General features: G+C 46.8%; 2 protein-coding genes across 9 annotated transcripts in view; one reads left to right on the top strand and one right to left on the bottom strand.

Annotated features, from left to right (window-relative positions):
- Positions 1-2,066: 2,066 nt before the first annotated feature.
- Positions 2,067-6,173, top strand: Insm2 (INSM transcriptional repressor 2). The gene has a single exon (XM_005343722.2). It carries the CDS (start codon positions 3,630-3,632, stop codon positions 5,115-5,117), a length of 1,488 nt encoding a protein of 495 aa, XP_005343779.1. The 5' UTR covers positions 2,067-3,629; the 3' UTR covers positions 5,118-6,173.
- A 790-nt stretch (positions 6,174-6,963) lies between these two features.
- Ralgapa1 (Ral GTPase activating protein catalytic alpha subunit 1) overlaps positions 6,964-11,713 on the bottom strand; it is a 233,890-nt gene continuing 229,140 nt past the window's right edge. For 5 of the 8 annotated variants that reach the window (XM_013347173.2, XM_013347178.2, XM_005343718.2 and 2 more), the window contains 2 exons: positions 9,786-9,788; positions 6,964-8,351 (listed from right to left, as the gene is read on the bottom strand). In XM_013347173.2, coding sequence (XP_013202627.1) covers positions 8,203-8,351; positions 9,786-9,788 — 152 coding nt within the window. In that variant the 3' untranslated portion in view covers positions 6,964-8,202. The remainder of the gene's footprint in view (positions 8,352-9,785; positions 9,789-11,713) is intronic. The other 3 variants (XM_013347177.2, XM_026781789.1, XM_026781804.1) reach the window with 2 other exon arrangements.

Here is an 11,713-nt window from a genome sequence, read left to right as displayed (position 1 = left end):
AAATAGCGACATCTTGAATTTTGTAGGAAAATGGATGGAGCTAGAAAACATTACTTTGAGTGAGGTAACCCAGACCCAGAAAGACAATTATCACATGTACTCACTCATAGGTGGTTTTAAAACATAAAGCAAAGAAAACCAGCCCACAAATCACAATCCCAGAGAACCCAGACAACAATGAGGACCCTAAGAGAGACATACATAGATCTAATATACATGGGAAGTAGAAAAAGACAAGATCTCCTGAGTAAATTGGGCGCATGGGGACCTTGTGGGAAGGTTGAAGGGGGGAGGGGAGAGGCAGGGAGGGGAGCAGAGAAAAATGTAGAGCTCAATAAAAATCAATTTAAAAAAGATAAATACCATGGCCAAAAGAAAATTAGAGAGAAAAGCGTTTATTTCATCTTACAGCTTACAGTCCACCATGAAGGGAGGCAAACCGAGGCAGAGGACATAGAAAAATGCTGCCTACTGGCTTGGTCCCTCTGGTTTGTTCAGCTAGCTTTCTTAAGCAGCTAAGGCTCTTCTGAGAGAGGGCAACCTGGCTTCTTACATCCATCATGACTCAAAGAATGCCTCAGAGATATGTCCACAGGCCCATACGATGCACACAACTCTGCAAATGAGGTTCTCTCTTTCCCAGGTGACTCTAGTTTGTGTCAAACAGATGGAATCTAAGCAGTGCAGTAGGTGTGGAATATATTGGGCGCACGCCCGCTCTTGTCCCCCGTTCTTCCCACTTGTCTCCCTTCTGCTGTCAGGTCCTTTCTCCCTTCAAAATTTATGAATTGAAGTCAAACTTATTCCACAACTAAAGACTTAAATCTTGAGAGATGATTCTGCACACATGAGTTTTTGTCCAAGTATGATGGAGCAGAAGAAGGTTCTGCATGTTTAAAAGGAGGAACATGTTGGCAGCCTGAAGAGGAAGGAGGCGGGTACCACAAACTTTCACTCACTTTCTGGGCCCCACTCTCTACATCTTGATGCTTTAGTGAGAAGACAGAAAGGATTGCTGGTGTTCTGAAGAATCCTCCAGGTTTCTACCCGAGTGGGAAGTATGCTACAAGTCCTTTTGTTCACCAACGTTTTAAATCTTTCCAATTTTCAACTCCTAGGAGTGCTCTCCAGTTGGAAGTTCTGCATGGCAGAGACCGCCACCTCTGTGTCAGGGACACAGAGAATGCTTAGGAAATATACAAGTCTCCATTTGGTGTTTGTGGTGTCCTAGGGAAAGCTGCCACATTTAATCCTAGCTTTTTTGGTGATGTATTCTTTGTTTTTTTTCCTTCTGATAACCAGAGTTGTGTGTTCTTTTTGCAGGGTACTTAAAAAATCTAAAAACTCCTACAATTCTTCCTGGGTAGAGGAAAATTACAACAACACTTTGGCACAGTTTCCTCCCAGTGTCTGCATTTTATTCCCCCATAGTTGAGCACCTTGATGCCCTGTCGTTTACGCTTACCGCCATGATGAACACTTTTAGTTCTGTGGATGCTTATGGCTAACTCGCCATCTCCAGCTTCACAATGATATTTCAGATCATCTACAATCACCAATACTAGGTGGTAAACAATTTTCTTTAGAAATATTTTCCAGAAAGTGTCAGATTAAGATATTTTTTTTAAAAAAAGTTCCTAGTGTACACGGCTTTCCAGAGGGCTGTTATTGAAGGGGCGGGGCACTATAGGATCTTAGGGAAAACACGTGGCAATGTTTTTTGGCTCAGGGAAAAAGCCTTCCTGGCAAGGGTCTATCTTAAAGTATTACCATCCTTACACCTGTGTTTCCACATCACAAGTATTTCTGGGTCATGAAAAGAAAGAATAAGAGGAAGACAGAGATAAGTTTGTGTTAGAAGTGATGTCATGTGTAGCCGACATGTCAGAAATGATCAGCTTGGGAAACTGAGCTTATCAAGCTACTTAGGACCATGGTATTTTAGTGATTCAGATATGAGTTTTGATAGCAAAATATTGTACATGACTCCACGCTATTTAATGAGAAGCACTGTAACTTCTGGTCTTAATCCAATCCTTAAAACACAATGGGGCTGGCCAGAAAACCTGAGAATCTAGTGTGTTGTTAAGTATTATTTTTTGAAACTTGTTTTCAGGTGTGTGTGTGTGTGTGTGTGTACTTTAAGACTTACTGCTCATTGTGAGAGGCAGTTAAAGAAGTCGTTTGAAGTTACTGGTGTAATAGAAAGAATCTAGGCATTGGAATCTGCCAGGCTTTGGTTTGAATTTGTCCTGTGTGATTCTTGCAAGTCATCTACATTCTAACTTAATCTACCTATTGTGTAAAGAGTTCTCTCTCTCTCTCTCTCTCTCTCTCTCTCTCTCTCTCTCTCTCTCAGCATAATCTGATACATAATCAGAGTCGAATAGATATTTGTGCCCCTTTCCTTAAATAGTGTCCTCCATGTAAAATCACTTCACTGATAGTGGGGCCCTTAGTCTACATTCCAGATTTTTATTTTATTATTATTATTATATTATTATTATTATTATTATTATTATTATTTTGCGAGCAGTCTTGAGCACAGTTCTTTGCCCTTCCTCTTCTCACACTGCACAGGTTTTTGTTATTAAAGGCTGGCACGGTCCCTCTGCCGAATACTGGCTAATTATTTCACTGTTCATTTAGTATTACAAACTTTAAAATCTCTTCTGTTTCTTAACAACAACAGCGAAGTGCCGGACTGGTGGCAGGGGGCCAGACAACAATCTGTTGAGTTGGGTCCACCGCACATCCCTTGCAGCGTCCCTTGTCATGTACAGGGAAGCAGATGCGAGGCCGATTCCACCAGCATTTCTCACTCAATCTCCTCCATGCTAAACAGGCCAGCTAGGCATTAAGTCATGTCTCTGGGTAGCTTAAGTGGAAAGTGTGAACAGAGAAGCCACTTTATGTGAGGACAGCCGAAAATTAGATCCCTTCCCCTCCCCACTCCTCTTCCCCCAGGGGAGAAGGCACTTATCAGCCAAGAGCTCGATGCCCGAACCGTGCAGCGTCCTGAGCTCCAGAGGTTTGCCAGCACGCACGATCTGCGGCGCCGAGAGCCCTTCTCTCCAGATGAATTCTCATAGTATCACAGACGCGCGCAGTCCGGATCGATACTGGATGGCAGACGTGCTCTCGCCTTCAAGTGTAGGCACAGGACGGCGGATTGAGCCGCCCTGCAGTTCGTTCGCTGCTTCTCATCAGCTCAGTCCTGGCAGAGGACATTAACCCGTTCCCGCACGGATTCCCACCCTGTCGCGGCGGTCGTCCCTCCGTTGTCCTCCCGCGGCGGCGTAGTCTTTCAGCCCGACGCCCAGGGGCGGGCTCGGTCTGCTCCCGGCGCGTGGCGGGCTGGTGGCGCCCGGGTCCCCAGCGCGCGGTCCCTGGAGGCAGGACAGGGCGCTCCAAGACCCTCGCGCCCGCTTGTCTTCCCGCGTCCCGATCCCGGGGCCCGGCCCGGCGAAGGCCCCGCCCCGGGATCCGCTCCCACTCCTGATTGGCCGGCGCAGCTCGAGGGGCCCGGCCCGACCCGTCCCGGCGTCTTAGCTATAAAGCGGGTCGCCGCATGCCCGGCCAGGCCCAGCCCGCCTAGCTTCGGGGCTAGCACACGCACCCGACCCACCATGCCGAGGGGCTTCCTGGTGAAGCGAACCAAGCGCTCGGGCAACTCCTACCGCTCGCGCCCGGCCGAACGGCTTTTCCACCCTCCGGGTCCCCGCGCTGCACCGCCCTCCCCCGAGGAGCCCAGCCGGGGGCTGTCGGGGTCCCCTTGCTTCGAGCCCGCGTTGGACGGCGCCGAGTGGGGCGCGGGTGGCGGAGACGGCCCGGGACCCAGCCCCGCGAGGCCGGCGGGCCCCGAGCTGCGCCGCGCGTTCCTGGAGCGTTGCCTGCGCTCACCAGTCTCTGCCGAGTCCTTCCCCAGCGCCACAGCCTTCTGCTCCTCGGCGCCCGCGCCCGCGACCTCGAAGGAGCAGTTGGTGCCGTCTCGGGTTGCCGTCCCCAGCTCTGTCCCTGCACCGGCGCCCGTACCTGCTCCGCACAGCCTCCAGCGCCGGGGCAAGGGCGCCCTGGGCTGCGCATCAGCACCCGCGGCCGTCAGGAAGCCTAAGGCGGTGAGGAGGCTGAGCTTTGCAGACGAGGTGACCACGTCCCCGGTGCTCGGTCTAAAGATCAAGGAGGAGGAGCCCGGGGAGCCGGCGCGGGCTTTGGGCGGCGTCCGCACGCCGCTGGGGGAGTTCATCTGTCAACTGTGCAAGCAGCAGTACGCGGACCCCTTCGCGCTGGCTCAACACCGCTGCTCCCGCATCGTGCGCGTCGAGTACCGCTGTCCCGAGTGCGACAAGGTCTTCAGCTGCCCCGCGAACCTCGCCTCCCACCGCCGCTGGCACAAGCCACGTCCCGCGCCGTCCTGCGCCGCGAGTAAACCTCCCTCCGCGCCGTTGACCCCTCCGGACCCCTCTCTGGCGGCGGGCAAGGAGAACGGCCGCGTGCCGCGGACCGACGATCAGCACCCGCAGGTCCGGGACAGCTCCGGGAACGGTCAGCACCGGGACAGCGCCGCGCGCCCAGGCCTGCAGGCGTTGGTGCACCCGGAGGCAGCACGACCGCAGGCTCCCTACCCCGAGGTGATGCTAGGGCGCCGCGGTCTTGGGCCAGGCGGTGCCAGCCCGGGGGCAACATCCGAGGTCTTCGTGTGCCCGTATTGCCACAAAAAGTTCCGTCGCCAAGCCTATCTGCGCAAGCACCTGGGCACCCACGAGGCGGGCCCGGCGCGAGCACCAGCCCCGGGTTTCGGCTCGGAGCACACAGCACCACTTGCATTTGCTTGCCCGCTTTGCGGGGCGCACTTCCCGTCCGCGGATATCCGAGAGAAGCACCGGCTATGGCATGCTGTCCGAGAGGAGCTGCTACTGCCCGCCTTGGTCGGGGCTCCTTCGGAAGCGGGCCCTGGAGGGGGTTCCGACGGTAGCACTCAGCAGATTTTCTCATGCAAGTACTGCCCTTCCACTTTTTTTAGCTCCCCGGGCTTGACCCGGCACATCAATAAGTGTCACCCCTCAGAAAGCCGGCAAGTGCTGCTGCTGCAGATGCCACTGAGGCCTGGCTGCTGAGGGTCCCAGGCCTGGCGAGATTTCCAGGATGGCTGGAGAAAACAATACGGGAACTCCTGTGGGGCTTTTTTTCATCTTGCAATTTCCTCTTTCCTTCCCTTGCCTTCCCTTTTAAAATTCTCCTAGTCATGATCCTCCCGGGGAGAAAGCAGCGAGATGTAAAACCCCCTCTAGAGCAGGTATGTATCTGGCATAAAAATTCATGATCAAAGCTGACAGCTTTAAATTCCTCATTTCCCCACTAAAACAGGGCATCCCCTTCCTTAAAACGCTGGAGACCCCAATGAATCCTATACGGTTTGTAGTTCCTATGGAAAGTCGCAGTGAACGCGTGCAAGTCTCAGTGTGTACACAAGGTTCTTCCCAAAGTGGTGGTCATCGACCATTTCTCCTCTCGCCAATGCAGGCATTTATGTCGTTTCTGTCTCAATAGGGTCAGATTTCTTGCCTTGTATATTCTGTGAATCAAGCTATGTGACTGATGCCAAACTTGCAGGGAAGGAAGACTTAGACCCTTGTAGATGGACAGGAATATAAGAGGATGCTGCTGTCCGGTGTGAAAATATCCCTGGAACTTTCTTTCCTCGATTCAATGTATTCATCCCTTCTTTTAAATTAGGTTTTGGAGGTGCGGGAAGGAGTTGGTGTGCCCTCTGCATTCTTTACCTATTTTATGTGCTGCATCCAGGAGCTAAAGGTTTTCTTTACATAACCTTTTTCTTTTTTTTTTTAAATACTATACTCATTCCTAAAATTTGAATGTTTTAGAAAGATTTCATTCAAATTATTACAATTTGCTGTAAATCTGCTGCACACTGCATTGTAAACTGTTCAACTTAAGGAAGATGTTAACACCTGTAGCCCACTATGGAACTGAATGTCAATCAATTCACTCAATATTCTATATTTTCTTTTCAGGAACATTTGAATTTCTTTGTAAATCATATTCAATGTATATTCTGTGTCTATTCCCTCAATAGCCAGAGTCTGGGATACTGGCTGAGCACTATCCAACAATAGATTTGTAAGCTGCTTCCACCAAATAAATGTATGTAGACGGTGCCTGTTTCATTCTGTCTTAAGTGGTTGAACACAGTGTATTTTCCAAGGCACATCTCTTACTTCCTCAATACCAACACTCAACTTTAGGACCTTAGGGACCTATTTTGAAAAAAAAAATGCCATCGTGTTGAAATGCAGTGGAACTTCCTCCTTTAGAGTATAGCTGCAGACTGCAGCTCCATGGAGAAAATACACTTTTTTTTTGCTTGTTTTAAGTCCATTCAACAGGGTTACAGAAATTATATAAATGGTGCTAATCAGTTTCACTATTTCAAATCAGCATTTCTGTATGTCTTGTTACCTGTTATCAATACAATAGAAATATATAGGAAGTTTGATTTTTCTTTGAAAAATTCTTTCTGTTGGCTGTGGGAAACTACACTGTTTTAAACACATTCCCACAGGATTTCTCTACTCATCTAATTGTTTTATTTATGAGCACTAATTTAAAAGGTGTACAGGAACTCCAAAATTTGGTAAAAAAATTTATTCCTGAAAGTATACTAAAAAACACTGAAATGTAACAAGTCAAATGTCATGAGAGAGATACGTTGATTTTGGTCGAGTTTCTGGCAGACTTAGGAAGCGGTAGACTTCCTGTACGGGAACTGACAGTGGGAGGGCCTCCGAGAAGCCACTGGGCTGCTTCTGAAAATGGCGTTTGTGTTGATTTTTTCATGATTAGCTAAGCTACCCTAGGGGGCATGTTACATCTCCCAATTACACAGCCCTGCTGCTTTTAAGTCTGAAAACACATGAATAGAATACAATCATGGACAGGAAGTGTGAAGAATATTTTTATTTTGTTTTATTAAATACCATGTCATCTTTTTATCCCATTACAAATCTGTAGACACTACATGAATGATACATAATTTATATTCTGTGGTTTGTCAGGATGATGTATTTACACATGCAGTTGGTATCAATCATGCTACATTTCCTTAGGAGATGCCCATGTTAAACAAAAAGGGGCAGCTTATTGACTACAGGAAATACTTCTGGAGGTGGGATGCATACCAACCTGCACCTGCAGCAAGTTCAGTACTAAAATATTAGATTTAACTTAGACTCCTGGGTTATGTTCCCTTACTTTTTAAACAATACACATAATTTGAGCAAACATTTATATGAGAACAGTCTTCCACCCTCCTCTCCACAACCTTCTCTTTTGTTACGCTGGAGCGCACACAGACACACCAGGATAAACTGGTCAGTGATATAGGACCACAACCTCCAAACAGAAATGGTACTCAACAGTGATACCACCTCAAACAGCAGAACAAAGTTGTTTGGGAGCTAAAAGAAATCAAAGTACTGTGGTGATTTTCCTAGTTATTCGAGAGGTTGTGTCATCATTTGCGCTGCCGAGAAATGAGACACTGACTTGGGAGGAAAAAGTTAATGAATGTAATTTCAGTTGGAATCTGAGCTGCTGCATGGCCATTAAAGTTTCTGTCTGTAACAACCAATCTGTGCACATCCTACATAACGAACATGTGCAGCTTTTGCTCTAGCTTTATAAATGCTTATAGTCATTTATATTGTAGAACTGGGCTGTGAAGGACAGTGTGCTTGCCTAGCATGTTTGGGATGCTGGCTTCCATTCCCAGCACTACAAAAAAGATTACATTTGTAGAAACTATGTATTTATTAAATTATAAAGTTGTAATGAGGCACAATAAATAACACAAGACTATCTGTCCAATTATATTTTGGCTCAACATTAATCATGAACTTGAAGGTAGCACTAATTAGACATGATTATCTAGGAAGGTCAAGAGTATGAATTAAAACTCGATCCCCTCAGAATATGACAGCATGGAGTGTGGGAAAAAACCTGAACTAAATAAATAGTCCAAATTTAAAATAACAAGTTGCAAATTGCTTTAAGTCCAGTGTTTTCTCAAAGAAATGTACAGGAAGAAACATGAATGCTGTGGCAAACATGAGGCCTGAAAGAGTTAACACTATGTTTGTGCCAGGGTGGCTACTGCTGATCACTGCTGGGCTGTGTGTCTCCTTAGGATTTATTGGCTGAGCCAGAGGACCGACGCAGCTTCATGGACATGCGGCTTTTGCTAGTCCGAGGAGACATTGGAGAGGCCAGGTCAGCCCCATCTACCTGTGCTGCTGTGGGAACGTCACTGGGTAGACTCTCTGGGTAGGATCCTGCGGGAGAGAGCGAGCATGTCAGTATTCTCCAGTCCCAGACCATAACCACCTCCTGCTGCTATCCGGAGCAGGATCCCCACCCCTCACAAGGACTTCAGAAGTTAAAAGAGCAATCCCCAGAGTTTACTAATGTATCTAAAACCCTGTGCTCTGGTGGCTCATGCCATATTAAAGAAAGCACCAATCATCATATCCAGAGCCAGCACCCTGGAAACAGCAATGGGAAATAAAATCTTTGGGTCTGAAAGACCAGTGACCCAAAGCACCACCAGCATGCAGGGCAGGGCACGGAAGGTGGGAAGGAAGACCAGCCACACTGCGCAGCCATAGGACACCCTCACACTACATGCTAGGCTCCAAACAGGAAGGTCCTCAGGAGACCATGCTAGGTACCTAAGTAGTTGTAGAAAGAGCAGACAAATTCTTGCGAGAAGGAAAAAGATATTTCATTTGAAAGCCAGTCAGAAAAGACAAATTGACCTCAGAAAAATGTCTTTAGGTATTGCTTTTTGTGTTCATTAGCTTAGATGTTTACAGTTAGCAGTAGAATTAGTAGACATGGAATTTCAAAATAGGCAAAACAAATTCAAATAGGGAAATCCTGTGTCATTTACAGGGCATTTCTTCTCACTGACATTTGGCTTGGGAGTAATTATGCTAGTGTTTCAATGTAATGGAACACCCATGCTTAAAATGAAGGTATACATATTTCTAAGAGAAAACCAAAAATGCTCAATAACAGATCCTGCTGAGGTATCTTAAGAACATATCTCCAAAGAACTCTCCAAAGTACTTTTAAAGGAGAAGTAGTAAAATTATACTTAGGGACAGACAGACATCTCCAAGAGAAATTATTCTGCCACTTGTACCCATGTACTGCCTGCTCAACATTTCCCATATCTTCCCCAACATTTCTTTTCTAGCCCGGATGAGGCTGGCCTATAAAGCAGGAAGTTTTTTTTTTTTTTTCCCAAAATTTCTCTTCCCGATGATCTGAGGGGGCTCATAGTAGACGCAGATCAGAATACTCAGAGAATGTGCATCCACAGCCCCCTTAGGGAAGCCTGGCACCAGAGTGGGAAAGACAGCAAGGAGCAGTAGCTGAGCTTCCCGGTGCCACGCAGGTGCCGCTGTGAGGAGAGGTCTTCCCTCCCAGTGCTGTTCCCGAAGGCCAGTGTCTCTGGCGGAGGTTGGGAGGGCCAGAACTAGCAGTACATGCCTTTCTGCTGTGAAGGAAGAAACGCAGTAGCAGGCAGAATGGAGAACAAAAGAGAAGACAGATGACAGCGTGAGGGAGACTGCAGTGCTACAGGCGATACCCGAGGAACGGAGAGCAATCAGGGTGGTATTATGAACAACTGGCATGCAATGAGTTCGGGTGCTGACGTTCCACAATGGCCAGTGCTCCGCTGGTTCAGATGCCATACTTACCAACTAACAAAACAAGTTCAAACAGGAAAAGAGAATAGGAAAAAGTCTGTGAGAGAGCCGAGAAACTACTGTCTAACGTGTGCACTGATTGTCTTACAATTCAGTCACTGGATCTCAGAGAGACAGTGTAAAGAGGTAATAGCTACAACTATGTATGAGGTAATAGTTCAGATTTCATGTAATTAAAACTGGAAATTGAAATTCCTTGCTACGCTAGCCATATTCAAGTGTTGAGTCACGCCTGGTTAGCTGCTGTCATCTTGGATAGAGCAGACACGTGATATTTACATCACCACAGCAGTTTACCAACAAGAACCTGCCGTCAAGCCTCCCAGGAGAGTATTTCTTTACCTCAAACCCAGTGCTAGAATGAAGACTCTGGAGAAAACCAAAATTTTTCCATCAACTATTTTTGTTGGTTGAAACTCTCAAACTCTTGAAGGCAGCCTGACAATGAGAATTACTGGTTTCCCATGACTTTTTAATGGCTGTAAAGAAAGCCTGTCTCAGCCGGGCGGTGGTGGTGCACGCCTTTAATCCCAGCACTCGGGAGGCAGAGGCAGGCGGATCTCTGTGAGTTCGAGGCCAGCCTGGTCTACAGAGCTAGTTCCAGGACAGGAACCAAAAAAGCTACGGAAAAACCCTGTCTCGAAAAATCAAAAAAAACAAAACAAAACAAAACAAAAAAAACAAAACAAAAGAAAGCCCGTCTCTGGGAATCAGGGTGCATACCCCATTTCCCTATTTAGAATCGGCTTTCTTCAAAATCAGCAATTGTCCCATGTCTTCTTTATTGCCTCCCAATTCGGTCATAAGAACTCGAGAAAGGAACTGTATAATGAGGTAGCTATAGCCACATTAAAAATGACTAAATTTCCTTTTGCGCAATTAAAAATCAACGGAGGCAGGCAGGGCTGGTGTCTCACGCTAACGCCTCTGCAGACGACACATGTGGAGGACACTAGCACAGCCACTCCACAGCAGCGCAGACGAGGCGGGCCTCGGCTTGGATTTGGAAAGAAAACAGTCACACTTGCCATTTCCTGCCACAACCTATTCTTCCTAATTATTGATTTACACCACGTGAGTCATGAAGATAGGACTGAGTTATTCCTGTGTCTACTGTATCTTCCAGGGTAGTGTAAGTAAGTACCCATGGCTCCTATGTTCATGCAGTACAAGCTGGTATACCACATGCTGAGTACAATAAACCATCATAAGTGATACCATGGATATGACTTTGGGGGCTCCACAGACATTTTAAAAGGGAATATAAATGGTTTTAAAATTTATTTTGGTTTGGTCTATACTGTCTGTTGGTAAGCATGACCACTTTAAAACTTCCTAAAGTATTTGGCTAATAAAGTCTTTAAAATATTGTAACTTTGAAAGCATCTTCAATTATATGAATTAAAAGACAATGTAAACATATTAGAAAGAATAGGTTAGGGACTTCTGGACTCTTTATAATAATAATAATTATTATGTATTCACGTTTGTTTGTTTTTTATTCCCTCTCCATCTGTGTGCATGAATGCCATGGTACATGTGTGGACGACAGAGGACAGCTTGTGAGAATCTGTTCTCTTCCTCTGCCATATGCTCCTGAGGATCAAACTTAGGTTGTCTGGCTTGGTGGTAAACACCTTACCTGCCGAGTCATTTTGCTGGCCCATCTCTTGCTTTGTTGACTGCTCCATATCGGGCAATCTGACTGGAATAATTTTCTTATTTGTGAAATGGAGACAATAATAGCTACCTTGTCAAGTTGTGGAGATTAATGACTATGTAGCAAAGGGCCTGGTGTGTAACAGGTACAAAGTAAGTATAGCTACATAAAAAGTTCTTACAGAGCCGGGCGGTGGTGGTGCACGCCTTTAATCCCAGCACTCGGGAGGCAGAAGCAGGCGGATCTCTGTGAGTTCGAG

This window comes from Microtus ochrogaster, chromosome 1 (assembly GCF_000317375.1).
Source record: "Microtus ochrogaster isolate Prairie Vole_2 chromosome 1, MicOch1.0, whole genome shotgun sequence".
NCBI classification, from domain to species: domain Eukaryota; kingdom Metazoa; phylum Chordata; class Mammalia; order Rodentia; family Cricetidae; genus Microtus; species Microtus ochrogaster.
Note: the sequence above shows the minus strand (reverse complement) of the source record. Positions and strands in the feature narration are given on the sequence as shown.